At 46.0% G+C, this 26,704-nt stretch overlaps 3 protein-coding genes and 1 long non-coding RNA gene across 5 annotated transcripts; 2 read left to right on the forward strand and 2 right to left on the reverse strand.

The window, feature by feature from the left end:
• Positions 1-768: 768 nt before the first annotated feature.
• Positions 769-5,183, reverse strand: CBLN3 (cerebellin 3 precursor). The gene is made up of 3 exons (XM_069097965.1): positions 4,829-5,183; positions 4,364-4,483; positions 769-3,574 (listed from the first exon to the last, which is right to left on the reverse strand). Exons 1-3 carry the CDS (start codon positions 5,078-5,080, stop codon positions 3,377-3,379), a joined length of 570 nt encoding a protein of 189 aa, XP_068954066.1. The 5' UTR covers positions 5,081-5,183; the 3' UTR covers positions 769-3,376.
• Positions 5,184-6,750: 1,567 nt separating this feature from the next.
• Positions 6,751-21,724, forward strand: KHNYN (KH and NYN domain containing). 2 transcript variants are annotated; one of them, XM_069097963.1, is made up of 8 exons: positions 6,751-7,341; positions 7,573-7,789; positions 8,349-9,817; positions 11,192-11,322; positions 11,434-11,530; positions 18,278-18,385; positions 18,653-18,754; positions 19,269-21,724. In XM_069097963.1, exons 2-8 carry the CDS (start codon positions 7,589-7,591, stop codon positions 19,648-19,650), a joined length of 2,490 nt encoding a protein of 829 aa, XP_068954064.1. In that variant the 5' UTR covers positions 6,751-7,341; positions 7,573-7,588; the 3' UTR covers positions 19,651-21,724. The 2 variants fall into 2 exon arrangements, with proteins under 2 accessions (XP_068954064.1, XP_068954063.1); XM_069097962.1 differs by having other exon boundaries at positions 6,762-7,138.
• A 589-nt stretch (positions 21,725-22,313) lies between these two features.
• On the reverse strand, positions 22,314-25,864 carry SDR39U1 (short chain dehydrogenase/reductase family 39U member 1). Its single transcript, XM_069097964.1, has 6 exons — positions 25,723-25,864; positions 25,152-25,258; positions 24,756-24,838; positions 24,293-24,414; positions 23,631-23,774; positions 22,314-23,232 (listed from the first exon to the last, which is right to left on the reverse strand). Exons 1-6 carry the CDS (start codon positions 25,736-25,738, stop codon positions 22,820-22,822), a joined length of 885 nt encoding a protein of 294 aa, XP_068954065.1. The 5' UTR covers positions 25,739-25,864; the 3' UTR covers positions 22,314-22,819.
• On the forward strand, positions 23,772-25,051 carry LOC138168951 (uncharacterized). The gene is made up of 2 exons (XR_011170238.1): positions 23,772-24,023; positions 24,501-25,051. It is a non-coding gene; the product is annotated as an uncharacterized lncRNA (long non-coding RNA).
• Positions 25,865-26,704: the final 840 nt, after the last annotated feature.

A 26,704-nucleotide genomic window follows, 5' to 3' on the forward strand; every position in this document is an offset into this window, starting at 1 on the left:
GTTTTATTTGACTCAAGGAACAAAGCTGTTAGAAGGATTTTAAGTTCTCATTTGAGAAAACAATACAAGGTCTTCATCCTGGCAATGGTCAAGTAGTTAAGAGCTAGAACTTCCTTGGAATACACCAGGTTTTATTAATAATTACTACTCATTTACCTACATAATTATTCCTGCTTTTATTAATCATTTATCTACAAAATTGCTCCTACTTTTATTATTCATTTACCTACATAATTTTTTTTGCCTTTTTTTTTTGGAGGGGCAATTGAGGTTAAGTGACTTGCCCAAGGTCACACGGTTAATGAGTGTTAAGTGTCTGAGGTCAGATTTGAACCCAGGTCCTCCAGATTCCAAGGCCGATGCTCTATTCACTGTGCCACCTAGCTACTTCCCTACCTGCATCATTTTTAATTGCTTCTCACTGTCTTTTGCTTGCCGGATGGTCCCGTAGCATCTAGGATGATACTTTCCCATCCTTCTCAAGCAATTACAGTGCTCAAAGATCCCAAAGTATAGATCTGAAAGTAGAGGTAATACCTTGCTTTCCTGTCAATTGCCACCTTGGAAAACTGTTGACTCCAATTAATGAGGGGAACACCCCCTAACATATCACCTGGGAGGCCATCTTTGGAGCTCTAATCCAATTAGAGCTTTTCACTCCAATCAGGACACAGAAGACCTGGAAGACTGGGACATCCCTTTGTTTCACTTTCATGGTGTGTCATGGAGGCACCATTTCAAAGAATTCAGTCAGACCACCTCTAATCCAAGTACATGCCTTTATTGAGGACTGATGCCCCTCAGAACCAACTTCAGTAAAAGCAAGATGGATTTTTATAGGGTAAAGATGCAATTACATAACAGAAATTATGAATATTAAAAAGGCAGGAAAGGTTTGTCAAGGGATTAGGTAATAGGGGAGGAGTGCCTTTGATGGTCCAATGGTCAAATATCCTGGTCATGCTGCTTTCTGATTGCCTAGCTATTATGGTCCTGTCTGGTCAAGATGGATAACTGGTGTTGTGCTCCTGTCTTGGGTAAATGATGATGTGACTGTGGTTGAGTACAAGGACACACCTGTTCAAATATATGAATTAGACCTGGGGGCAGTGGCCAGCTAGGGGTAGTGACTATATTGAGTGTGGGAGCCTGTGATGTGGTCAAAGCCAGATTATGTGGTTAAATCAGGACATGCCTGATGTTCAGTAGGGCCCATAAGGAAGTTAGAATATTGGGACTGGGGGCAGTTTTATTAGGATTCCATCGCCTTGAGTCTCTTCAACCATGTTGGACTCTTCATGACTCCATTTGGGGTTTTCTTGGCAAAGATACTGGAGTGGTTTGCCATTTCCTTCTCTAACTCATTTTACAGATGAGGAAACCAAGGCAAACTGGGTAACGTGGCTTCCCCAGGATCACACACCTAGTGTCTGAGTCAGCTATAAAAACTAACCAATAAATCTCTTTGGGACATGTAAATCTTAGGCATGGATCTTCTCCTTTTCCTCCTCCCAGACAGGAAGCCTCTAGCAGGGAAGATGATTTACACACAATTACTCATTTGGAAAGGCCTTTGCCAACAAATGTAGGAATTGTAATGGGTAGGAGAAACTGACAAAATCTCATTTTAAAAATCTCTGAGAACCCCAAGAAATAAAGCCCTCGTTCAGATTACTGCAGTGAGCGGCCTCAGTTTAGAAGCTATCTCATTTGGTTGGATTTCTGTGGTGTCTGGTTATCTCCTCCTTCCCTAATATGTCTCATTTCAAGATTCTTAGCTCCTTCCTGAGGAGTTAGGAGTTAAATGGGAGGGAGAGAGAGAAGACTTTTTGAGTCATCCTTTCCATCTGATTACCCTTAATTCCTCCCTTCTTATCTGCCAGAATTGTTTCCTGGTTTTCTAGCTTCTCTCAGAGAGTCAAAGGCTTATGAACTGTATTCCTCCACCCCACTCTCCCATTCTTTTTAGGTCAACCCAAATGGGATCAATAGATCTTGTAGTCAACCAAGTAGGGTGCTATTCAGCCATGAGGATGTTGGGGGGGGAGGGAGAGGGAGAGAGAGAGAGAGAGAGAGAGAGAGAGAGAGAGAGAGAGAGAGAGCACACTAGATTGGAAGTCAGATTCAGATATTGCCTCAGACACTAGCTAAGCAACCACTGGGCAAATCGTTTAATGCCAGGGTGGGGAACCTGGGCCTTGAGGTCACATGTGGCCCTCTAGGCCCTCAAATTTGGCAGAATCCAAACTTACGAATTCAAAGGACAGAACTTGAGGACCTAGAAGGCCACATGTGGACTCAAGGCAGCATGTTCTCTACCCCTGGCTTAAATCTCTCTTATTCTTATTTTTTTCATTGGTTTTAAAATGAGGACAATAGCACCTACTCCACAGCCTAGTTGTAAGGATCCAGTGAGATAATATATGTACAGTGCTTTGCAAACCTCGAAATGCCATATCAGTGCTGGCTATGATTATTGAGGAAGGTCACTGGGGTCCTTGGTGTGGGGCTGCTCCATTCTGATACCCTGGGCCTGAATTCCCACCTGGGGTCCTCCTCTAGCTTCAGCTTGTTCTCCCTCCCCCCACCATGACTAACCCCATGGCCATACCAAATACCAAGTAGCAGTTGGGCAACACCAAGGAGCTGGCTCTCTCTACAGGAAGCAGTTTCCATGCACTCTGGGGTTGGTACCATCTGCGTTTCTGTGGGGTTCCTGTCAGCCCAGTTTGTGCCACCTGTCCCAAAATATAGCTGGGAGATTTGTGTTTTGGGGAGGGCAGTAGAGACAGGGAATTAGTAGCAGTTTCTTTACAATGCTATTAGCTTTCCCTGGCTTATGGAAATTGGAAGAGAAGGAAATACAGAACAAAATGGGGCATTATGGGTGGGACAGAGGGGTAAGTTAGGTTGAAATCGGAGGCATATGCTGAGGACAAAACTGACTTTACACATGCAGTCAACTATTTATTATGGAGGGTTTGGCAAGTTGTGCCCATGCAGAAGAATAGGATGTGAATATGTCAGCTATATGTCCTGGATTTTTAGTACAATGACAATTTTTGGAAAAAGAAAGTGTCCTTTTAACAGCACTTATCTAAAAGATTAGCTATATTTGCATTATTATTTGGGGGTATAGAATACATGGTCATACTCCCAAGCTTCAGGGACAGTACTGCTGGTGTTGAAATGAAAGAATATTAGAGATCCAGGGCTGATTAAGTCCCTCCCCCTGAAGAAAGTCCCCTTGACATTCCTTCGTTCCAAGAGGAAGGTGAACAGAAGTGAGGGAAGTCAGGGTGTGTTTGGGGGAGGGGGGGGACAGGTGGAAGTGGGTAGTAAGGAGGGTAGCAAGAGGAGAGGGTGGTACTTTCCCTCAGAGAGGAAAAATCAAGAAGCCAGAGAAACTGGAGAACTTCCAGCCACCAAGCAGGTTCCCTCGGCGTAGACGCAGGGACACTCTGTCCCCAGGGTCCAGGGGTAAGAGCACAGCACTAGTGGCTGCCTCTCGGGTCACATCAGGGTCATTGGCAAAAGCTGAGATTACAGGCCATGTATTCAGCATCAGGCTTACCTGGGGATGGGTAAATTTGGGGTATTAGGCCCTTTGCCCTGGGACACCCCCCCCCCATCTTCCCCTATAGTCTCAGAAATCTTTGGATCATGGTATAGCCACTCTTTTAATGAGGTCATTCATCATTTCTGAGGCAGTTAGGTGATCCAGTAGATAGAACACTGGGTCTAGACTCAGGAAGACCTGAGTTCAAACCCAGTCTCAGATACTTACTAGCTATATGACTCTGGGTAAGACACTTAACTTCTTTCTAACTCAGTTTTCTCAACTGTAAAATGAGATAATAGTACTGACTTTTTAGAGTTTGTTGTAAACTTAGTACAGTGCCTGGCACATAGTAGGCCCTTAATAAATGCTTGTTTCCTTCCTTCTAAATCTTAGCCTTTCTGAGAACAAGATATGACGAGGTTCTATGTCTATGATCTTAGGATTCTATGATCCTAAGGCTCCCTGTGCCAGGGTTCCAAATTTCCCAGGCCAGGAGGGCTAAGTATATTCCATCTCCCTTGACCTGACCCACCACCATGTGACATTTAGAAGTGGACCTTTGGACTTTGCAGGATTTCTAGCCACTCATTGGCCAGAGGCTAGCTACTTACTGAATAGAGGTGATTCAAACTACTATGGAATCCTGTAGACACCATCTTAAAGTGGGTGTAGGAGACTAAACAGGAGGTCAGAACTGAAAGTGAGAAACACAGCATGAGTCAGGATGGGGCTGGGTGTATTCTGACTATCTTTCTCTCTTCCTCTCCTTGAGCTTTGGGAGAAGGAGGGCTCCAGGCTCACCTGAACTGTCTGTCGGTTGTATACCTTCACCACATGGAACCGGAAACTGTAGACACCCCGGACAGGGGCAATAAAGGAGCCTGAGGCCCTGTCAAAGCCATTGCCTTCATTCACCAGGACCTAGGCAAAGGGAGATTGGGGTAGGAAAAAAATAGCGTGGGATACGTGAGAAGGAGGAGTTGGTGGTGAGTAGGGAAAGGAAGGGGTGGGGAGTAGAGGGAACGAATGGATAAATGGGGTAAGGAAGGGTAAGGAGGACTCTTGAATAAGGGTGTTTAGGGGAAGGGGAGAAAGGTGTAGGAAATTACAAAAGTGGGAGAAGAACTATGGGGCTGGTTTTCTTAAAGAGAGAAGAGATGAACTCTAGGAGTGTAGAAGACTGAGTGGGACTCAGAATAGAAGCCAGTTTTACTTTCCACTCAGGAGTCAGCAAGTGAGGTGGATGTGGTGGGGGAAGAATGTTACCTGGTCAAAGTAGATGGCCCCACTGGTGCCATTGCCTGTTTCTCCAGCTGGTTCATGATGGTGGCTCCGGACAGCAGCAAAGGCCACCCGCCCTGGAGGAGCCTCTCCCAGGGCTGCCCCACCTGGACCTCCTGCGGTTGCCCGGCCAGGTTCACATACCACAAGGCACTCTCCTTCCAATAGGACAGGCTCTGTCCCCTCCTGTGCTTGCCCAGATCCGAAGGCCAGGAGTACAAGTGTCAGGAAAGACATTACAGGTTTAGCTGGTTTTCCCAGTATTCAGGACCACTTTTATCCCCTGCAGTGTAGGGATGAAGCCCACTGTACTTCTCTGCTTTCTGTAGTTCTTTTTCTCCCTCCTTCAATTCCTCTCCCTCCTATCCTCTTTTTCTTTCCTGCCTTCTTCTGCCTCTTTGCCCTAAGGTCTCCTTTGGTCTTATACTAACTGCCCCTCTTGTTTCTTTGCCTCAGTCTCCTTTCTATCTGACCTTTCTATCTCTTGTTTCATCTCTACCTGGGACCCATACAATCTGTGTGTCTCTGTGCCCTGCCACTGCCTCTTCTGCTATGGATCCCTCCCCTTTGGCAGAATGCACAACAGATAGCCAATGTGCCCCAGGAAGGAACAGAGGGACAAGGAGGAGGGACAGGAGGGACCATAGCCAGGACCCCAGGGAGAGTCAGTCAGAGCTAGTGAGGCAGGAGCTAGAACTGATGAGAGATAGCAGTGCGTATGGGGCTGCTTCTCCCTCTGTCCCCAACTTCTTACACACACAGTTGTTAATGTTGGTATAATGCTGCTTTTCTCTCCTCTTCATCCTTAACAAATGAGACAACATGGCAAAGGATCATGTAAACTCTAAGTATATAGATATTATTAGTAGTATAATTGTTTATTCTCTTGCTCCTTTAATAAGCCCTATTCCCTATTCCTCCTCCCTCCTTCCTGTGTTGCTCCCCCCCCCCCATTATCTTTCTCTTGAAAGTTCTAGGTTCTAGGCCAGGTTCTGCCATTAATGAGGGCCATGGCAAGGATTCTCAAATGTTTTGGTCTCAGGACCCCTTTAAACTCTTAAAAATTATTAAGGACCCCCAAAGAGCTTGAAATAGATGGATCGACAGAAATGACCTAAGCCAAGCCAATAATTCTGAGCATCAGTTTATTGAGCTGGCCAGCGACAGTCTCCCAAGGAACCGTGGGAGAGCTGCCCCAACCATCGAGAAAGGGGGAATATTTAAAGTCAAAAACCGCAAAAATAGGTGTGGGAAATAAGGTTGTCTTGTGGGAAGTAAAGTTAGTCTGACAATGGTAGATAAGTACATCCGTTGTAGCCAGGCCTTGGTCTGGACAGTTGTATAGTCCTTACCCTGATTTATCGTGAGACCCAGATATTCAGGATCATTCTGACATCTTATCAGGAAGTATGGCCAAGTCTGTTTCTCACAAGAGAGGGGCTCCTGGCTAAGCACATATGAGTTCAGGAAGAATTCAGTAATTTTCCAAACTTGTTACATACAGGGGCTTAGTATATGAGGCCATGGGCATTTCAAGCTTTTGTTTCTGTGGGCTGTATCTATGGATATTTACTGTATTAGAAATTAAAATGTCACTGTTATTATGAAAAATAGTTTGGCCTTGTGGTCCCCACCCTTATCACCCTACGATGTCACCACAGTCCCTGGACCATACTTTGAGAACTTGACTTTGGGCCAAGTAACAACCTCTGGGGCTCAGTTTTGTCTCCTCCAAAATTAAGAGGGTTGTATGGATAATCTTTAAAGACCCTGTTAGCTCTAAAATTCAGATCAACAGATATTACAATTCTAGGATGCCACTTCCAATTTATAGAGTAAGCAACGTACAAGGGGAGGCTGGCAGAGAGGAGACTTATGGAAAACTGAGGTAGGAAGGAAGAAGAGAGATAATAAAGAGAAAGGCAAGGTCAGGAAGAAGTCAGAAGTAAAAGGTGGAAGGAGGGAAGGTGCATGGGGGATAGAGAGCTTAGGCAGGGATATAGACTGGATAGAGCGAGCCTCTTCCGCACTTCCTCCCTCCCCCCAAAAGCCTGGGTGGAGACCCAAAGTCCCCAGGGCTAGGTCAGCCCCAGGGTGGAGCTGGGTAAACTCCTCCCCTGACCAGGAAGTGAGGAGGAAACCAGTTGTGTACGTGAGAGAGAGTCTGGAACCTGTGGTCTGGAAGGGTCCAATTGAACTAGCGACCTGATCACTCTTCCCTCTATATTACCTCCAGGGCGGGACCTTCGGGTTCGAGAGCTGTAGGACACCGAGATCCTTGGGAATAAGATCTAGGTACTACAGGAGCCCACTGCCAAGACGGATAAGTGCCTTTCAACATTCCCATTTCTCCCCAGGGGAGGGATGGAGGTAATAGGGGAGATCGAGGAGAGGAGGACTCAGAGAACCAGAGACAGAGGAGCAGAGGTTTTTGCACCTGGATGGGGGAGCCCCACGACGGGGCAGTAAGGACGAGAACTGGGAGTCTTGTCCCTCGGGTTAGCTGGGGATGGTGGTGGAGCAGGCTGGGGGTGGGCTTAAAGCTGAACCGAGGGGGCGGAGTAATGGGTGGGAGCATAGTTCGCTAACCCTTTGGGACTTCAGGTTCTGGGTTATGACGTTGGAGCTGGTCAAGGTTGTGGCGGGGAGCTGGATCCGATCCTGGTAGCGGAGAGGATTTAGACTGAGGGGCTACCATGTCTGAGTCTCTCTTCTTCCCACCCTATCAGGGCTGGCTTCGCAACCATGCTCCCCTCGGGGGCCGCTCCGGGGACCACGGACCGTTTCACAGTGCTGGCGGATGCGGAGGACGTGGTGCTTAAACAGCGGCCTCAAGTGGAACGCATCTTCAGAGTGCAGCTGAATGTCCTTGAGAAGACCTGCCTGGGGAGCCCCCACATCTGGTTGCAGCTGGAGGGGCCCCTAGAGAATGTAGGCAGAGCCAAGGTAACACTTCCTCTCCCTTTCCTCGGGCTACTTGGAGTGGCGGGGTGGGGGAGGGAGAAGGTCCATAGGAGGGCCCGCTTTCCTGCTCTTGGAGAACCTCCCCTTCCTCAAGCTTCCAGGAAGCCTCTTTGCCGGACTGTTTGCTGCTCTTCCTTGTCTACTTCCTTGGCCTCTCCCTCTCCCTCTCCCTTTCCCTCTCTCTATCTGGCCTATCACTCAGGGGATTTCCCGGCTCTCTTACTGTCTTTTCATTTTGGTTTCATTTCTTCCAGGCTGCCAGGTTTCAACTTTTCTATACAGAGCCTGGGAAAGGAGGTTGGGGTAGGGAGTGAGAGCTGAGGTTCCTTATCCTTCCTAAACCTCACCGCCCCTCTCCCCCTTTCCTTTTAGTTTCATTTCTTGGTTTGTTTCCCTGTTCTCCTTGTCTCTCCGTGTGTAGCCCCAATACTAGAAGCACTGGTGGGGGAGGGGTGACGAGTGGGTAGAGAGAAGAGGGCTGAGAAACTAGAAGAACAGAAATCAGCTAGAAGAATTGTTTCTCTCTTCTCCATTCCTCCAGGAGTACCTGAAAGGCCTTTGCAATCCAGAGGTGTGGGAGGAAGTCAGCTATCCTGCAGCCTTGCACTGTGTCTTCTTTGGAGCTGGGGGTCTCTTCCTGGACTGCCTGTGTTGGGGTACCTCAGCTCACATGGTGCCCCAAGCCCCAGGCTCTTTGTTACTAGGGGGCCTCATTGAAGCCTTTGTTATGGCCCAGAGCAGGATGGAAGATCTGTCAGGGCGACTGAGTCAAGGTGGTCTCCAGTGGCCGATGTCCGAGAGTTCCAGGGAAAACGTTACTCAGGCCTTCAAGGCCCTGGTTAGGAGCTATGGGGATGAACAATCCAGGGCTCTTCTGAGTTTGCCTGTGTCTGTCCAGGAGTGGCTGTTAAACTTGGTAGGAGAGGCTCGTAGGGAGCAAGGGCTGCCAGAACCTCCTCTGGGGCAAGAGAGGAGCCCAGTTCTCTCTGGGAATGGTGGATGGGAGGACCCTGTCAGGACGACTCCTAGTGAGGTTAGAGTAATCAGGGAGGATGACTTTGTCTCATTGGGCACCAGGTCTGTTGACCAGGAAGGGATTAGGGAAGGGGATTATGCTAGGGAAAGATGTCTGCCTTCTGATCCTGGACAGAGAGACTGGGAAAGACTGCAGCCAATGGGAGAGGAGGATTCCAGGAGGATTGGAAAGCTGGTCAGGGAACAGGATTTGCATACACAGAATCTCTCTGGGCAAAGAAACTTGGAGAGACTAGGGAGCCCCAGGGAGGGATTACCTGGGCAGAGGAGCTGGGGGAGGGAAGGCATCCCTGAGGAGAGAAATTGTCCATCTAGAGAAAGAAACTGGGGGAAGGATGGATTCTTTGGGGAGAAAGATTGGAATGGGGATGGCTTGACTATGGAGAGAGACTGGAACAGAAATGGGCCTTTTGGGCAGAGGGATTGTGGGGAAAGGGGACATAATAGGGAGGAGGACCAGGACAGAGTACAGCATCTGGAAGGAAAGGGCTTAAAAAGAGAGCAGCTACCTGATGATATGTCTCAAGGAGAAGGGCCCCAGAGCCAAGATCAGTTCCCAAGCCCACACACTGTCAAGGCTGACTTCCTCCAGGGGGTGAAGCAGGCTGCAGCAGATTCCTATGGCCATTCTCCTCAGGCAGTGGTGTGTGACGGCCAGCGAAGGAGCCCCGTAATGCCCCTCCTTCAGCTTAGCGGCGAAGAATCCTCCCCACCAATGAGGTCCAACCTTCTACCTGGGGCTCAGCCCACCCGGCTTGTTTCTCCAAAGCCTGGGGATGGGCAGTCAGTGGGACTCAATGGGCAGGAGCCTCCAAAAGGAAGCTCAGGTGGCATCATTGGGGGCAGCTGTGAGGTGACCAAAACCCAGCGCTTTCTGGAGGCCCTGAAGACCCCATTTTCCTTGAACCTCACTAATGTGCCTGGTGCAACAGGTCTTCGACATGTTATCATCGATGGCAGCAATGTAGCTATGATGTAAGTACTCTGACTTCCAGCCTGAAGGCACTGCTTAGGAAGCTCCCTGAGGCTTGGAGGCTTAAAGAAAATAATAATGATCATAATATTTATATAGTCCTTTGAGGTTTGTGAAGGGCTTTAGGTATACCATCTTTTTTTTTTTTTTGCCTTTTTTGGAGGGCAATTGGGGTTAAGTAACTTGCCCAAGGTTACACGGCTAGGTTTTTTTTTTGTGTGTGGGTGTTAAGTGTCTGAAGCTGGAACTGAAAAGGGTCCTCCCGACTCCAGGGCCATTGCTTCACTCACATGCAACCTAGCCGCCCCTACATATACTATCTTACTGATCCTTACAACACCACTATGATATATATATATACATTATTCAGTTATCCTGATTTCACAGTGGAGGAAACTGAGGCAGGCAGGTTAAGTGACTTGTCTAGGTTCATCCAGTTAGGAAGAATCTGAGGTGAAATTTGGAACTCAGGTCTTCCTGATTCCAGGTTCTTGGCTCTTTTGTGTTTCAGCAAAGCACCTGAAGCAACATGGTGAATTAGGTAGTGAAAGTATTATTCAGTGCTGTCCTGGTAGCCAGCTTGAAAGGTTAGAGCTTATTGTCCCACTGACTGCTGTTCATTGTCTAGACTTAAGAAAATAAGCCAGAAAATGCTAATAATGCAGATTAAATGTAAATGTGTTATGGGTATATGTCTTTTTTCCAGAGAGCCCATTGTTAAACATTTGTCAACATACCCCAATTATTGTTATTTTGTAGGTGAAAAAATGGCACCGGTCCTCAGAGACATGATGCTACTTGTTTTCAGTCATTCGGGTAGTTAGGAAAGGGACTGAGATTTGAACTCAGGTCTTTGGTTCTAGTCCCAGCAGTGTGACTAATTTGCTGTGTGATATTGGGAAAGCTGCCCTTTCTGTGTCTCAGTTACCAGATAAACTGATCTCTGATCATCTCTAAAGATAATAGCTTGCTAAAGACACCGAGGAGGGGGTAGAGGAGGGTAGCATTGGCGTTATGTCTTGGCCACAGATCTAGGAGGCTAAGAGACAGCATGTAGAGAGTCCTGATTTTGGCACTAAGACCTGCTTTCAAATGCCAGCTCTTCTACTTTCTACCTGTGGGACCTTGAGCAAGTCACTTAACCTCAGCCTTAGTTTCCTCATCTGTAAAATGGGGAGGAGGTTGGACCAGATCCTATGCTTCTGACTATGGCCAGTGTTTTTTTTTTCTACTTCACTGGTTGCTTGTCTTTATATCCAAAGACAGTTCTGATTGCCCCCTTTGAGCCTCTTGGAGGATGCTTTAGTAGGGGTACAGAGGAAGAATCTTGTTCTCAGGTTGAACAATAGTCTAATCCCAACTGTTTGCTTTCTCAGTCATGGCCTCCAGCATTTCTTCTCCTGCCGGGGCATAGCCTTAGCTGTGCAGTATTTCTGGGATCGGGGACACCGAGAGATCACTGTCTTTGTGCCTCGGTGCCGTCTTAGGAAGGATGCCAAGGTAAAAGGTGAGCAGAGTTTCACCCCAAGACTATTTACCCACTACCTGCCTTCCCTACCCAGGGACTAACCAGGCCATTCAATCCCTTCCCACCCTCATCCGGATCCCTCCCCCACAGAACGTCATTTCCTGACTAAACTACAGTCCCTCAGCCTGCTCTCTGTCACCCCCTCTCGAATTGTGGAAGGGAAGAAGATTACCTCCTATGATGACAGGTACTCCCCCCCCCCCCCCAGCCTTAGCCTTGGAGACAGGGGAACCAAGGGAGGGCAAAGGGAACCATGGAGGAGGGGAGGTTAGAAGAACCTATTCTCAGCCCAAGTTGGGGAAAGTTGGTAGCAGAGTCCCTTCTGCCATGGCAGTGAAGACAGTCAACAGCTAATTTATTAAAAGGTATGTGCCAGGGACTGGTCTAAGTGTGGGGGCTACAAAGAAAGGGAAAAACACAGAGCTTAGTTATAATTGTGCCAGTCCCAGTTCTCCCCCCAAACCCCTCCCTTCTCTGTGTGTGTGTGTGTATGTGTGGTGGTGGGGAGGGGAGTTGCTTCTGTCCTGTCTCTAGAAATTCAGCAAAAATACCAGGAAAGTATATTTTTCACTATGGTCTTTGGAGGGTAGGGGAGAACCATCAATTTTTCTTGGGGAGGGTACTTTTTTTTTTAGGTGGAATGCTTTAGGAACTCAGGAGGAATAGCAAAAAGAAGACAGGAGTAGGAATCAAATCAGTGGTCCACCATTAGGTCTCTAAGGCTCAGTTTCCTCATTTGGAAAATTAAGGGCTTGGACTAAATGACCTGACCCCTAAGGTCCTTCTTATTCAATAAGTGATGAATCTAGTTCCTGTCAGGAATGTAGGGACTGGCTTCTGTTCCTTGAGGCCCCTTGAGCACAAGCATCTCTGATCCCATTTCAGGTCTCTGATGATCCCCTTCTTAGGCCAGAAATATGCTCTGTGTTCAGTCCACATATGAAAGGTGAGGTGAATAGAAATGTTCTGCCAGTTGGAGAGAAGCACTGAATTTCTTAGTGGTAAGGAAGCTTAGTGGTAGCTAGATAGCGCTGTGGTTGAAGTGCTAGAGCTGGAGCCCTAAATACTCTTCTGAGTTCAAATGTGATCTCAGATACTAGCTGTGTGACTTTGGGCAAGTCACTTAACCCTGTTTGTCTCAGTTCCTCATCTATAACATTAGCTGAGAAGGAAATGACAAACCACTCAGTATCACCTTTGTAGTCCCACTCCTACTCATACCTGAGTGAAAAATAGTCTTCCAACCAAAGCTTGGGGAAGGAAGGAGTAGAGAAGATTGCCTATTGAGGGGGAACCCACTATCTCCCAGAACTCATTTCATTTTTAAATAGCACTAATTGTTAGGATAATTGTTGTTGTTATTGTTCATTGTTTAGTTTCTGCCAGCAGGCTGAGATCCCATGATCTCCAAGATCCCATTAAACCAGAGCATGCCAGGCCCTTCTATCCTCTACCATCTCTCAAAGCCTGCCCCAGTATATTCATTGCTTCCATGACACTATCCGACTCATCCTCTGCCAAATCCTTTTCCTTTTGCCTTCAATCTTTCCCAATGCCAGGATCCTTTCCAGTGAGTTCTGTCTTCTCATTATGTGATCAAAGTATTTCAGCTTCAGCATTTGACCTTCCAGTGAATAGCCTGAATTAATTTCTTTAGGTATTGACTAATTTGATCTCCTTGCTATGGAAGAGACTCTCAAAAGTCTTCTCCATCATGCAAATGTTATCCCCTTGAAAAGCTTCGGCATCACTTTTAGAGATTAACTTCAGGGGCACTCAGCTTTCTTTATAATTCAGTTCTTACAACCATACATTGCTACTGGAAAAACCATAGCTTTGACCATATGGACCTTTGTCAACAAGGTGATATTGATGGGGTGAAGGCAATAGGTTCTGCAGGAACTCTGATCTTTATCTAAGACCAGAAAGCCTTTGATTCAGTCTGGAAAGAATTCAGCCCAAGCCAATTTGGAGTCAGGAGTGTAAAAGTTTATTGTACGCTTTACAGCGGGCAAGGGTCCTTATGGGACTTGCAAGTTTATTGTTAGGCTGTACATCGGGCAAGAGTTCTTAGGGAACCTGCAAACTTAAAGATGACATAGGCATAGTTTTTAAGGAGTTGAGAAAATTAATCAGATGTCAATTATGCTAACTAGGTGATTAAGGGTGGGATTAGGGAGGAGTTAAGGAGTGGTCAGTGTTTAAAGGGACAAGCACTTTTAATGTCAACTTCGAAGGCAGGCGTATTGCCCATAATTCACTGGGAAATAGCCCAAGGAGGGGCTACCTGGAGGTGTGGCTTTTGGGCTGAAATGTCACTAAGTCAGCTAGCAGTCCAGGGCTGACTGAGAAGTGCCTAGTCTGCCACCCATCAGTGTCATGTTTGACAAGACAGATGTTGGGAACCAAGGCTAAGGGAGCCTCAGTATGTGTATAATTGGCTAAGGAGTTAACCTTTAGATAGGGCATTAAAGGATTCATGGGGCCAGCTGGACACTTTACTAAGGGGAGATAACATTTGCCTAAGCTAAAATGTTTATAGATGGTTTAGTGAAGGATTCATAGGTGTAGCTTGTTATTGTTCCAAGCAGAGATAAACAATTCATGGGTTGTTGCTGGGCAGAGTTAATGCTCTGGGGGGGGGGGGGGGAGTGTGATTTTGCACACTGGTTTTACAAATTGATTTTACAAACTGATATTACAAATTACAAACTGATGTTACAGACTGATGTTACAAACATAGATCCCAAGCACCCAATCAGTATTTATGCTTTTTGGTAGCTGTCCAGATTTGCATAGAAATCTTTCCTCATATTGAACCTAAAAGGGCCTTCTCTCCTTCTTACATCCTTTGGTTCTATCTCTGCCCTTCAAGGGCTTCAAGCAGAACAGATTTCACCTCTCCTTCTGTATCTTGGATCTTCCTAATCTTCTGTAGTCTAAATGTTCCTAGTTCCTCCAACACAGTGCAGTAGTCTTAAGGTTTCTGGTCATCCTAATCATCTTCTGTGGGTAACTCTGCAAGGTTTGGGGGCTAGATTTTTTTTTAATTTTTAAAATTTTGTTTATTTTGAAAGAACTTAGGCAATTTACTTTTTGTCCTGAGCAATTTTCATTTAAGATTTCTTGAAATGTAGTCTAGAAAAACAGAAAAAACAAAACATTGTATTTCAGATGAAGTTGCTTGACTAAGCCTTTAAATTCCAGTCATTCTGGTTTTCTTTGTGTGGCCAAAATAGCCTCCAGCTCAAGCATCTTTGACTCCTTGTTTAAGTTTTGATGTTTTAGAATGAATGTAAATAGCAATTGTTTTCTTAACTTGCCAAAACTCTGAGGGTGTTACTCTCCCAGATTGACATTTTTATGATGGTAAATTGTTATTGTTTTGTCATCTTCGTGACCCCATTTAGGGTTTTCTTGGCCAAGATACTGGAGTGGTTTGTCACTTTCTTCTTCAGCCCATTTTAGAGATGAGGGAATTGAGGCAAACAGGGTTTAGTGACTTGCTAGGAGTCACTCTGCTAGTAAGTGTCTGAGGCTGGGAAGGTCTCTAATTTCATTTGTGTAGGGATCTCCTGTTACCTTCTAAGCTATTCATTTTAGAGAGTTGTCTGGGGGTACTGAGAGGTTATGTTACTTGCTCAGGGTCCTAGAGCCAGAGGGTGACAGAAGCAGGTATTGGACTCCGTTTCCCAAATCTGAGGCCAGCTTTCTATCTACTGTACCTTTATATGCTGCCTTTATATAAAATATATGCAAAAAAAATGCGAACTGATTTTGAAGCAGAAACACTAGTGGCTGGGTAGAACAGGGGGAAGCCATTTGTAAGGGGTACCTGTAGAGTTAAGCTTTGAATTTGAAGAGATGGAGGTGAGGGAGGGAGTGCATGCCAGGCAAGGGACAGACAGCCTATGCAAAGGCATGGAGAGAGGAAATTGTGGAATGTGAAGAATAGTGAGAAGACTAGTTTGGCTGGAGTGAAGAATGCATGAAGGGGAATAACATATAATAATCCTGAAAAAGTAGATTATGGAGGGTGACTGAGGACGAATTGGAGATGGGAAAGACTCAGACAGGGCGATCATTTTGGAGATCCAGGGGAGAGGTGAGGAGTGTTTGCATTAGGGTGGTATCAGTGTGAGTGGAGAAAAGGGGCATGGATGCTAGATGTGGTAGAGGCAGACATTGATTCCTAAGACACAGTCCCTGCCCTCACAGAATTTATAATGATTAGGGAACAACAGAAATGTATTTAACTACAATACCAGGCAGGATGTGATCAGTTCCATAAGAGAAGTACAAACAAAATGCTATAGGAATTTTTTTAAAGGCCACATGAGGTAAATCTGGCAGGTCATTTGAGTTCAGGCAGTTCTGAGCTAAGCCAATCCAGTATCCACAGTGAGTCTGCCTAGAAGCTGATATTGGAAGATCTCCAGGATTGCCTAAGGAGATTCTTAACTGTCCTCTCATTTAAATCTTCATGACCTCAAGCCTCTTTGCCATCACCTCCTAATTGGTCTTCCCCATTCCATTTCCTTCCTTGTGGCCATTGATATCCCTTTGATACTTGTTTGTCAAATCCTTAGCCTAGAATTGAAGACCTTCCACTTTCTGAATAAAACTTTCATTTTCAGTCTTAACTTCTACTACTCTCATACACAAATCCTTTAGCTTTGGCTATACTGGTTTACAGATTGTCTCCAGAATATATCTTAGACACTGGATATTCCAGCCTCCAAACTTTTGCCATTCCCTCTTTGCTCTCCACATTCTACCTATCCTTCAAAGCCCAGTTCAGTCCTATTAAACATGAAACTTTCCCTGAACACCACAAGGTATAATTATACCTCCTTTCTTGGAGCTTATTATAATATATATTATATATACATTATATGTAAAATAAGCTATAACACCTAATGTAGTTGACAATTACATAGTGCTTTATGGTCTATAAAATGTTTTACGAACCTCTCATTTGATCTTGCAACATCTGTGAGCCAAGTATTATCAATGGGAGGAGCACTGGATTTGAGAGCCAGAGGATCAAGGTCTGAATCCCACCTTTGAAACTTATTACCTGTGTGACCTTGAGCAAGTTACTTAACCTTCTAGGCCTCAATTTCTTCAGTAAAATGAAGGAAGTGGATAAGATGAGCCCTAAGGTTCTTTCTGGCTCTAAATCTATGATCCTTTGCTTTCCATTTTGTGGATGAGGAAACAGGCTTGGAAGAGTTCATTGACTCCTTCAAGAACACATAACTAAGTAAGTGAGATTCAAACCCAGATCTCACCTGGATTGTTTTTTTCTAGTGCCCTTTCCACTATTTCCCCATTATTTTTCAGTAGTTCTTTATTAGTAAATAAATGTGACAACAATCCTGTAAGTCAATAGTGTTAAGTATTCCTGTTTTATAAAAGAGTAAATTGGTTTCTGAGAAGCCATGTAACATGTCTGCTGTCACACAGTTAGTAAATGTCAGAGTAATTTGAATCCAGGTCTTGTGATTCTCCTCTTTTTCTCATTATTCCATTCTGCCTTGTGTAAGTATGATGTGGCTCCTAGCTGTGCTAGGAGCTTCATGAGGTCAGGGGCAGGATAATGCTGTCTTCTGCAGTGTCTACCTAGCATGGAGTAGGGTACAAGAGAATCAATAAATAACTGGTAAGTGAGAGAGAAGAAGCAAGAGCTGGGTGAGGAAAAGAGAGTGAAAGGAAAATTGCAGATAAGGCCTGGGACTTAAGTTTGTCATATTAGGTCTCTCAGGAGTTTGAGTCTGGAGAACCCAAGATAACTCCTCAAAGTTGTGAGAGGATATTCCTTTGGGTCTGTCTTCTATACTGACTCTTTGGTGTTTCCTAGTCCCCAGGTTCCTACCTCACAAGCTTTAGATAGTCAGACTTATTGTGGTTTTGTGTTGTGGTAGTCATCTTGAAAGAATTCAGACTCAGACCATCTCCAATCCAAGCAAAGACATTTATTGGGAGTGATGCCTCTCAGAAGTGGGATGGGTTCCAAGAGGGACTAGTAACTTATCAGAGGAAGTCAGGGATTTTTATTGGGCAAAAGATGCAATTACATAACAGAATATATGGATATTGAAAGGGCAGGAGGGGTTTGTCAAGGGATTAGATAATAGAAGAGGGGCCCTAACCTTAGTGAAGCTGCATATGCTATTATTTACAATGCATACAGAAAAATCATTTTGGGGTGGGGTATGTATGTATGATAATGATATAATATTTACATCATAAGTTCACCTAAAGGACAGCTTGTGCTATTACTGTGCAGGTACCTACTTAGGGAAAGTCCTTTTGATTGTTTTTGGGTCCATACCCTGCTTGGGCATCCTGGTGGTGCTGCTTTCTGATTGGCTGACTATTGTGGTCCTGTCTGAGATTAGATGCATGTGGTTGTGGTTGAGTGCATGATTACACTTGCTGTTTCTGTGAGAAATATAAGTTCATGGGTCTGGGGGCAGTGGCTGGAATCCCATCACATGGACATACCTGCTGTTCCAGTGGGGCATGAATTCATGGGCATGCCTCCTGTTCTAGTGGGGGAATGAGATATATATAAGAAAGTTAGGATATTGAGTTGGGAGGGGGGTCTGGGGGCAGTGGTGTGGTTAAAGCCAGATTAGGTGGTTAAATCAGGACATACCTGCTGTTCAGTGAGGTCCATAAGGAAGTGAGAATATTGGGCATGGGGGGCAACTTTATTAGGATTCCATCAAAATGATGATGGATAAGTTAATGTGAGGTGAAGGGGGCAAAAGGAGAGGAATCCCATTTCAATCCAGAAATCTTGATCAGTGAGAGTAGGTCATGATGTTTATGGGGACTCCCCAGGATTTGAATTGGAGGGAAGGGGAGGGGTTTTTAAAAGTTCTAGGAATGAACAAATCTATTACTCTTTACCTCACGTGGGCAGGTTTGTGGTGAGGCTGGCAGAAGAAACTGATGGCATCATAGTTTCCAATGACCAGTTCCGAGACTTGTCAGATGAATCTGTGAAATGGGCAGAAATCATCAGAGAGCGGTGAGGAAGCCTTTCTTGGAGAATGGGGCACAGGGATTCTCACTTTCCTCAAAAGCAGGTCTGGTTTGTCCACGGTGGGTAGGGGCTATAAGAAAGTGTTGGGACTGCTGGGGCCAAAAATGGTTCCTAATAGTTCTAGTGGGATGAGTTGTTGGGTCTTAGGCCCATCCTCAGTGTCTGGTGAAGCATCCGTTGGGGCAGGCTGTCAAGTTTGGGGGGCTGTTCTTGATGATTTTAGTGATGGTATCTCTTCTATCTCTGGTCTAGTCTGCTGCCTTTCACTTTTGTGGGGAACATCTTCATGGTCCCAGATGATCCATTGGGGCGTGAGGGCCCCACCCTGGATGAATTCCTCAAGAAACCAAATGGGTAACCAATTAAACCTCCCCCTCCTTTGCTCCTTTTCTCTTGCCACTCTGTGGTCTCCTCCTACACAGTCTCTGCAGAAAGCTATAGTCCACCTTGCTTGGGTGGCATTGTAATCTCTTTCTGGGCCAGTTGTCTGGGTATTTGGATGAATTGCCAGGGATTTGCATTCAAACTACCCTTCTAGAAAATGATGAAAAAAAAGAAAATGATGAGACAAAGTTTTCTGGGCCAGACAATATCCCAGGGCCCCCACAAACAATATGGCGTTTTGATCAGGGTATTTGGGCATGGCAGGACTTAGACGTCGAGTGAGCCTTTTCTGCACTGGACCTTCTTTTCAGAAGGAGTTTTTATCTTTACAGGCTCTGCTACATAACTGAGCTGATTTTTCTCTAGTGTTCAGCTCTGAGAACTTCCATGGTGATGATCCTTCTTTTCCTCCCCCTTCAAGGGCACTTGGGCAATGGTCTCAGCTCTCTATGGACCCTTTAGTGTCTTGGTCCTCTTTCCCCAGGCTGCAGGCTTCGAGAGGTCGCTCAGCTGGTCGCCGAGGGCCTCCCCATAACCAACCTTCCCGACCCAGCTCCAGGGCCCGGTCTCAGGTTCGATCTGGAGCCCACCCTCGACCTCTACCTCGACCTCGACCTCGATCTCAGCCTCGACCCCACACTAGGGGCCTGACAGAATCTGAAATTCAGCCAAAGAAGCGGGAGCAAAAGGAAGAAGATGAGGGAATTAGTGGTTTACGAAGGGCAAGAGAAACTGAGCAGCTTCGGCATAAGCTGTTAGAGGTGTTTTGGGGACAGGACCACAAGGTGGACTTCATCCTACAGCGGAACCCCTCTAATAGGGACCTCAACCAGCTGTCAGAAGCCATGCTTAGTCTGAACTTCTGAGCCCTTCAGTGAATGGGGGTTTCTGCTGAGGTGCATCCTGGTGATCTGGACAGTTGGGTCCTGCTTCTAACTTAAGAGTGAGATCTAGGGGAACTATGGGCAAAGTGGAGCGGCAGAAAGCAGGGGCCACTTTTCCCCTTGGCAGGCCTGCCTGGCCCCAGATGGTTGGGAGGCCAGAAGCACTAACTTGGTTCCCAGGGACACTGGAGGAGTACTGGGTTCTTCCAAACCCTGAAGTCTTCATGTTACGTGAGATTACATGTGGACACAGCAGGGAGGTAGTGAAAATTGCACTCATCTAGGATCAGGATATTTGGGTTCTAGGCCTGGGTCTAGTTCCCTTGACAAAGAGGTACTCAACTACCTTTAGGCTAAACCTAAACTTTTATTTCTTAATCTGTAAGATGGAAATAAAACTACTTGCTAAGGAGTAAGGGCCAGGAGCTCTACCAGTTACCAGGTATGGTTATCTGCCATTTCACAGGGTTCATTTCATTTTAGGTGAAACTCTTTGGTATCTAAGTGGGTCCCAAGCAGATCTTAGATGGGTATCTTAGTGTTAGAAGTCCCAGACTGTTTTCCCTTTTACACAACCCCCAATCCAAATGTATCCTACAGTTACATTTGGGCTTATATGTGATAATTAAGTTTACAAAAATATTTTCAGGGTTCATTAAAAAAAGGCAGCTTCTGTCTAGGGTGTTTGTTTCCTTATTGACCATTAACTACAACTTGACAGTGTGGCTGTGGCTAAATTTGTGGAAGTATTGGGGAGCCACAATCAGTTGAATGATAATAAAAAATCTCTGAAATGATCACAGATTATCATTTGACAACTAAAATCCACATGTAGGAACACACCTGTATTATGTGTGAGTTGTGTGTGTAATGGTGGTATATGTGCATAAACAATAAGGATGGTCACCTGATTGTAATCCATTTACCTGAAAAAGAGTAGAGGAGATGGTTATCAAATGACTAATGCCTGTGGGGAATGGAGGGCTAGAAAGGATAGAAACACAGACTGGGAATCAGGTTTATGTTTTATTCCCATCCCTACCTGGAGATCCTTTCCTGGCTTCTTTATCTCACATTTTCTTCTTAGGGACTCCCCCAAGTCCTTTCTAGTTCCCTCAAGTCCTCACCCATGTTAGCATGGGTGCTTCAGCTCCATTTGGGGAGCTGTAACTAAAAATAGGGTTATTGGGTTCTAAGGAATCAGCCCTGTGAAGGGGACTCTGCTTGGGATGGGCACTCCCATTAGTGACATCATATATGCCTATCAAAAGGTCCCCTGGGGAGAAAGAGATTTTGGTTAGTATTTGGGGAGGGAAGCTGATACTTGGAGTGTGGTTGGTAGCAGGATAAGGACCATAAAATAAAATTCCAGGTCATGCTTGTTTTTTTGTAAGGTCATTAAGGCTGTTTCTGAACCAGATAGTTGGGTTGATGTTTCCTTAAATTGCAAAATGTCTAAATGTGTTTTGTTGAGGCTTAGCCTGTGAATGTAACTCCCTCTTATTTGGGACCCATGTATGGCAGACTGGCTCTACCTCAGGTGCTAAGGACCCTGGGAAACTGGATTGATCATAGTGCTTCACCAGGTACCTGGGTCAGCTCTTGGTTTCTGTGTCCCTGTTTGGGAAATCTTGAGCTCCTTACAAACTAACATTCCCAATTAAGGTCTAGATACCTTGGCAGCTTCAGTGCTTTCTTTATACATTAAAAAAGAAAGTTTTATTGTTCTTGTAACTCTTACAAAATAAACTGTCTTTACCACTACCCTAAGGGCTGGGCTATAATGGCGCTTTCAATGACAGTCTACAGAGAGGATCTTGTTATAAACAGTATGTAAATTTCAGTTCTTTCTTTTCTAGCCTCATTTTAGTTCAGGCATTGTGATATGTTGGATTTCTGTGCCAGCTCATTGTGACTGTAGACACATCACTTAACCTAAGCTTCAGGTGTGTCATCTATAAAATTAGGATATTGATTGTCTCATGCAAGTATACTTCCATGTATAGAAGTATATATTGTATACTTCCAAGCATACAAATGAACTTTATAAACTTTGTCACATTTATGGATTTTCTTTTAATTGTCCAGGAGGCTTAGAGTTTTGCCTGGGAGAGGTAGTCCCACTAGTGACATCATTGTTTCTAGGACAAACCAAAAGATCCCTGGAAAAGAGGGGGTTTTCATTAGTGTTTGGAAAAGGAAACAAGAAATTTAAGGGGCAAAAAAAGTATTATGTGGTGTAACTCCTGGAACCCTATGTGGAAGGGCCTCTATTCTCTGAGAGCAATCTAAATAAGGAGAGCTTGAAGCAGGGCAGTGCAGCCAAAAGAATGGGCCTGCTGGCAGCTCATTTAAGGAATCTTGTGGCAAGTCCAAAGAGAAAATACAAGTTGGTTAAAATAGTTGACTTTATTGTCTGTATAGTATAGCACTATATACAGCTTAAGGGAGAAATGAGGTGATGAGATGAATTCAGGCTGTGCAGTTCTATGGGAAAAGGCTGGGGGTGGGGATGGAGGGGTGGCCCAAGATAACCTGAGTAGTGATTTGTGACAAGCTGTTTAGCAAAGTGAAGGATCCAATAAAAGTACATTTACACACACACACTCTATTATAACTGTTATGGTGGAATAAAAAAAACCAGGTTTCATTCAGACAAATGATTTATTTAGCAGCATATAGAGCTGCAAAAACAAATCGGGTCCAAGACTCTGGGTAGCTAAGAACAATGACCATTGGCTTTTATACAATTAATAAACAATTTGGAGGGAGTAGAAATATTAAGACCAGGATTATAGGGATTGAAACACCTGGTTTCTTATTGGTAGAAAGGATTGGGAGACACTGAAGGGAGAAGGGTATTTTGTGACATTCCTTAATTTGTGTGATAGCTGGGAGGGGAAATCTTGTGACCTCTACATCAGATGACTTTCAAGAAGTTGAAATTTAACTTTATAAAATGGTGAATAGGGGGCAAAATGAAGTCACTAATGGTATTTTATCATAAATATCTTGTAAATACATGTGTGTGTACATACACACACACATAGAATCTGAGAGCCTAAGTAAAATGTTTAAAGTATTAGTTATATACACAGGATTAAGATCTGAACAGGATGGCCCCTATTGGAAAAAAGGCCTGTAAGGCCCTTCAAGACACAGCCTGTTTCAGGGCAGCCCCCAGCTCTGGAAAGACATATTGATAGCCACTGGCCAGAGTCCTTCGAGGTATCACCTTCTGGCCCTCCAGCAGCATAACAGCACGTTCCTCTCCAAAGACTGCTTGGACAACAGGGCTGGGCAGAGGTAGGAAAGCAGGGCGACCCAGGGCAGCACCCAAGGCTTTGGCAAACTCAGCATTGGTGGTGGAGGAAGCTGGAGAAACCCCATTCAGGATCCCATTAACATGGTTATTCTCCATAGCATGGACCAGGATCCTTGACATGTCCTCAATATGAATCCAGGGAAAGAACTGTCGGCCTGAACCAATAGGCCCACCAAGGCCTAGACGAAAGGGCAGCAGCATGTGGTTGATAGCACCACCCCCACGGCCCAGCACAGCACCTGGTACACATTAGAACATTATACAGGGCAAGCCTAACAGCCTCCTGGGTAGTCCTATTGCTTTCTTATTCTGACTCTTAGACTGATAACTTTCTGCCTCCTTTTTTTCTAGGTACCTCCCATTTGGTCTTTCATTTCATTCAGCCTTAGGCTTTTGTCAGAACCAGTGGTTGGGAAATTTGGGTGTTCTCCCTTACTCTCTGGGGCCTCAAGGTCCACCAGCCCTCCCACCTCTGTTGCCCTGAAAGACTGGTCCAAAGTCCAATTCTCTAGAGTTGTTATATATTTACATATATTTTTCTTCTTAAATGCACATTCCTACATTTCCTAACTTGCTTTCCCCACTCAATTCTCTTTAGTCCCAAGAAAGAGATCCAAAACCACCCTAGCCCCCTCACCGGAGCGAACCACCACCTGGCGTGTGGCATCCCCAGGGAGCTTTGCTGCTGCTTCCCATTTTGACACCAGGTTTGAGAAGAAGTCAAAATCACCACCAGGGCTGTCCTCATCATACTCTGCAGTCAGACTGGGTTGGTAATAAGCTGTCAGAGAAAGAATGCCCCTGTGTCTTCTACCTTCACAAATGACTTTAGCATTTGCTTTTTTCACTCTCAATGGCTATAGCTGCATTGACACCCACAGGCTCTGTAACACTTCCCTGAGCCCCTAGGATCTCTCCTGGCACTTCCTTTAAGGGATACCAGAGATCTAGCCAGTCTCTTTGTATATCACCTCCCTTTGTTCTGAGGAGGGAATCCAAGGAGTTTTCCTTCTGCTTTGGACCACCACAGGTAAAGTATAAAAGTTATTTTTGTTGGGCCTATTTTACATGTGTTTGGTGATGGGAAGAATAAGGCAGGAAAGGGGTCTTGGCTTTCTGAAGCTGAAATTAATGTCATCCTTTTCTACTTTCCTGTTATTAAAGTCCTACAGTGATGGCAGTAAGGCAAGAGAAGCTATACCACTTTCAGGGGCCAAGGTATTATTTTTCCTGGTGGGGGCTGAGCTCAAGCTGCAGTCCTCCCCATTTCTCCTCAGGGAGATAAAATCTGTGATATACCTGTGCCTGTGACCAAGACCCAGGCCTGGGGGGGCTGTGTGGCCTTGGCAATAGCTGTAGCCAATATGTGGGTAGTGTCTAGACGGCTGCTGAGTAGATCCTTCCGGTAGGCCTCGGTCCACCTGTAGGCAGTGCAAAGAGGTGTATCTCAAGAATCTCAAGTTTCCTTACATTCTGTGTTCTGACCTTTTTTTTTTCCCATTCCTAGGGCCAAAGGTTTTCAGGAGACTTCTTTGCTGAAGACTGAATCCCATCTGACCCTTTTCACCCATAGCTCCTTCAATAAACCTTATGGATATATGCCTGAGAGAGGCCTGGTGGGAGGTGGTTAGGGGTGTCTGCTCATTTGAAAATCCCCCAACTACCATTCTACAGTTCACAGTAGTCAAAATGGCTTTTTGAGGACTCCCTTAAATCCCTTCCCTCCACCACTGAGTATACATTCCCAAGCTCTCAGAGTGACCTTCTGAAGGGATTGAGGATGTTCTCCCCAGCCAAGTTGACCACAGCTTCGAAGGGGGGCAACCCAGAGCGGGTAAGCTCACTCTGTGGAAAGAAAGCAAAATATGTTCCAATGTTTTTTTTTTTTCCCAACCAGTTTTGTCCTTTGGGACACAACATTCTTTAAGTAAAGGATGCTTCTTATTCTTGCTATTAGAGCAGCACTGTAAGTGAGAAAAATACAGAATTGTACCTTGGAATATTTCTTTAAATGTGGGCGTCTTTACCAAGGCAAAAAAAATAAATTTCATTCTGAGATTGTTTTGACAATTGTATTTTTTGATGAGGGGCAAAGAAGGAGCAGGAGGATAGAGTACTGGAAAGTTCGGGGGGGGGGGTTCTGCTTTCCATCACGTACCCAAGTGATGCGCTTGGCACCAGGCTGGCGGGAGACCACGGTCACCTCGTGTCCTCGAGAGAGCAGCAGCTGAGTCAGGGCCCTCCCGATGAAGCCCGTCCCGCCGCCTGCCCAGAAAACAGCCTGGCCCTCACCTAGGGCAAGCTAACCCACCCCTCCCCTCCCCTCCCGCCCCCAGCCCTCTCCTCCCCTCCCCCGCGCTCGGTCTCCCAGGCCCCGCGAGCCCTGGGCCCTCCCCCACCTCCAGCCCCAGTATCCTCCCCCCTTCCCTGAGCCCGTCCCCCCTCTAACTCCCGTATCTTCCCCAAGGCCCCTCCCCTCATCATCCCCCAGGAGCTCCTCCCCCTTCCCTGTCCCTCGCTAGGGCCCCTCCCCCCATTCCTCCCCATCCCCTGCTCCCCTCTGCAGCCTCGGACACTGCCAGGGGCAAAGGAAGATCAGCCTCCGGCTGACGCGAGCGCGAGGATGCCAGGGTACACGGTGGGAGAGCGGCGGGTCAAAGTTTACAATTCTTCTAACCTCTGCCTAACTCTTCTCCCCGGATTCCCGCCCCCTCCGCGGCACTACTCACCTATAAGCACCCTCATTTTGGCAGCCGGCGCTCCGTGCGCCTGCGCAGGCAGCAGGTCGCCGTCCCCACAGCGAAAGTGCCCCGTCCCCTCCGCGCCTGGTTCTGCTCATGCGCCTACAAGCCCCGCGGGGCTTGGTGTGGCCGGGGGGGGGGCAGGGGTTACGCAACCCGGCTCAGGTGCACCGACGTCTTTTAAAGGGACCGGATGGTGAGAGTGTGACCAAAGGCAGTAGGGGGTTCTCGGGCAGGAAAGCCTCCGGGAGAGTCTGGGAAAGAAACGAAGCTGCCCCATCTAGGATGGGGGTTCAGATCCCGCATCCAGAGCTTCCTAGCTGTGTGACCGCGCTGTGCCTCAGTTTTCAACTCTGTAAAATGTAAAATCTCCGTGATTGTTATGAAGAGAAGCCTTCTGGCGTATGGTGGTGACCTAGAAATTTGAGAGGGAGGACCTGGGGAGAAAAGGGGCTGCCCTGGTGGGCTGGTGTGCTGCCAGAGGGGCTTTCAGTGGGATCGACCCCCTCACCTGGCTCTGGGTTGATGGGCTGAGAGGTGTGCTGGGAGAGGGTTGGACTAGGTGGCCCGAGATCGCCTAAAATGAGGGGTTCAGACCAAGTGTTTAAGGATCCTTCCCTTCTAGAAATCAGCCCTTAAGCTAAATAGCAAAGATACTGAAGTATGTAATTCTTAAGGCAGGGATAGTAGGTTTTCTTAACTTTAGTATTTAGACATCAAATACTCAGAAGGCAAAATGATACCTTCCCTTTTTCACATGTTGGGTTTAAGATGTCAAGTGGACATCCAGTTTGAGATGTCTGAAAAGCAGTTAGAGATTGGAAATTGGAGGGCCAAGGAGAGGTTTCGGCAGGATAGATCTGAGAATTGTCACCGTATTTTTTATAATTAAAATTAATTAATTAAGTAATTAAATCCTTGGGAGCTGAGATCACCAACTGAAGTATGACACAGTCTAAAGAAACACTCA

Source organism: Petaurus breviceps, unplaced genomic scaffold (genome assembly GCF_028583685.1).
Source record: "Petaurus breviceps papuanus isolate PSGF00001 unplaced genomic scaffold, PetGlider_PUasm1.0 37, whole genome shotgun sequence".
Lineage (NCBI taxonomy): Eukaryota > Metazoa > Chordata > Mammalia > Diprotodontia > Petauridae > Petaurus > Petaurus breviceps.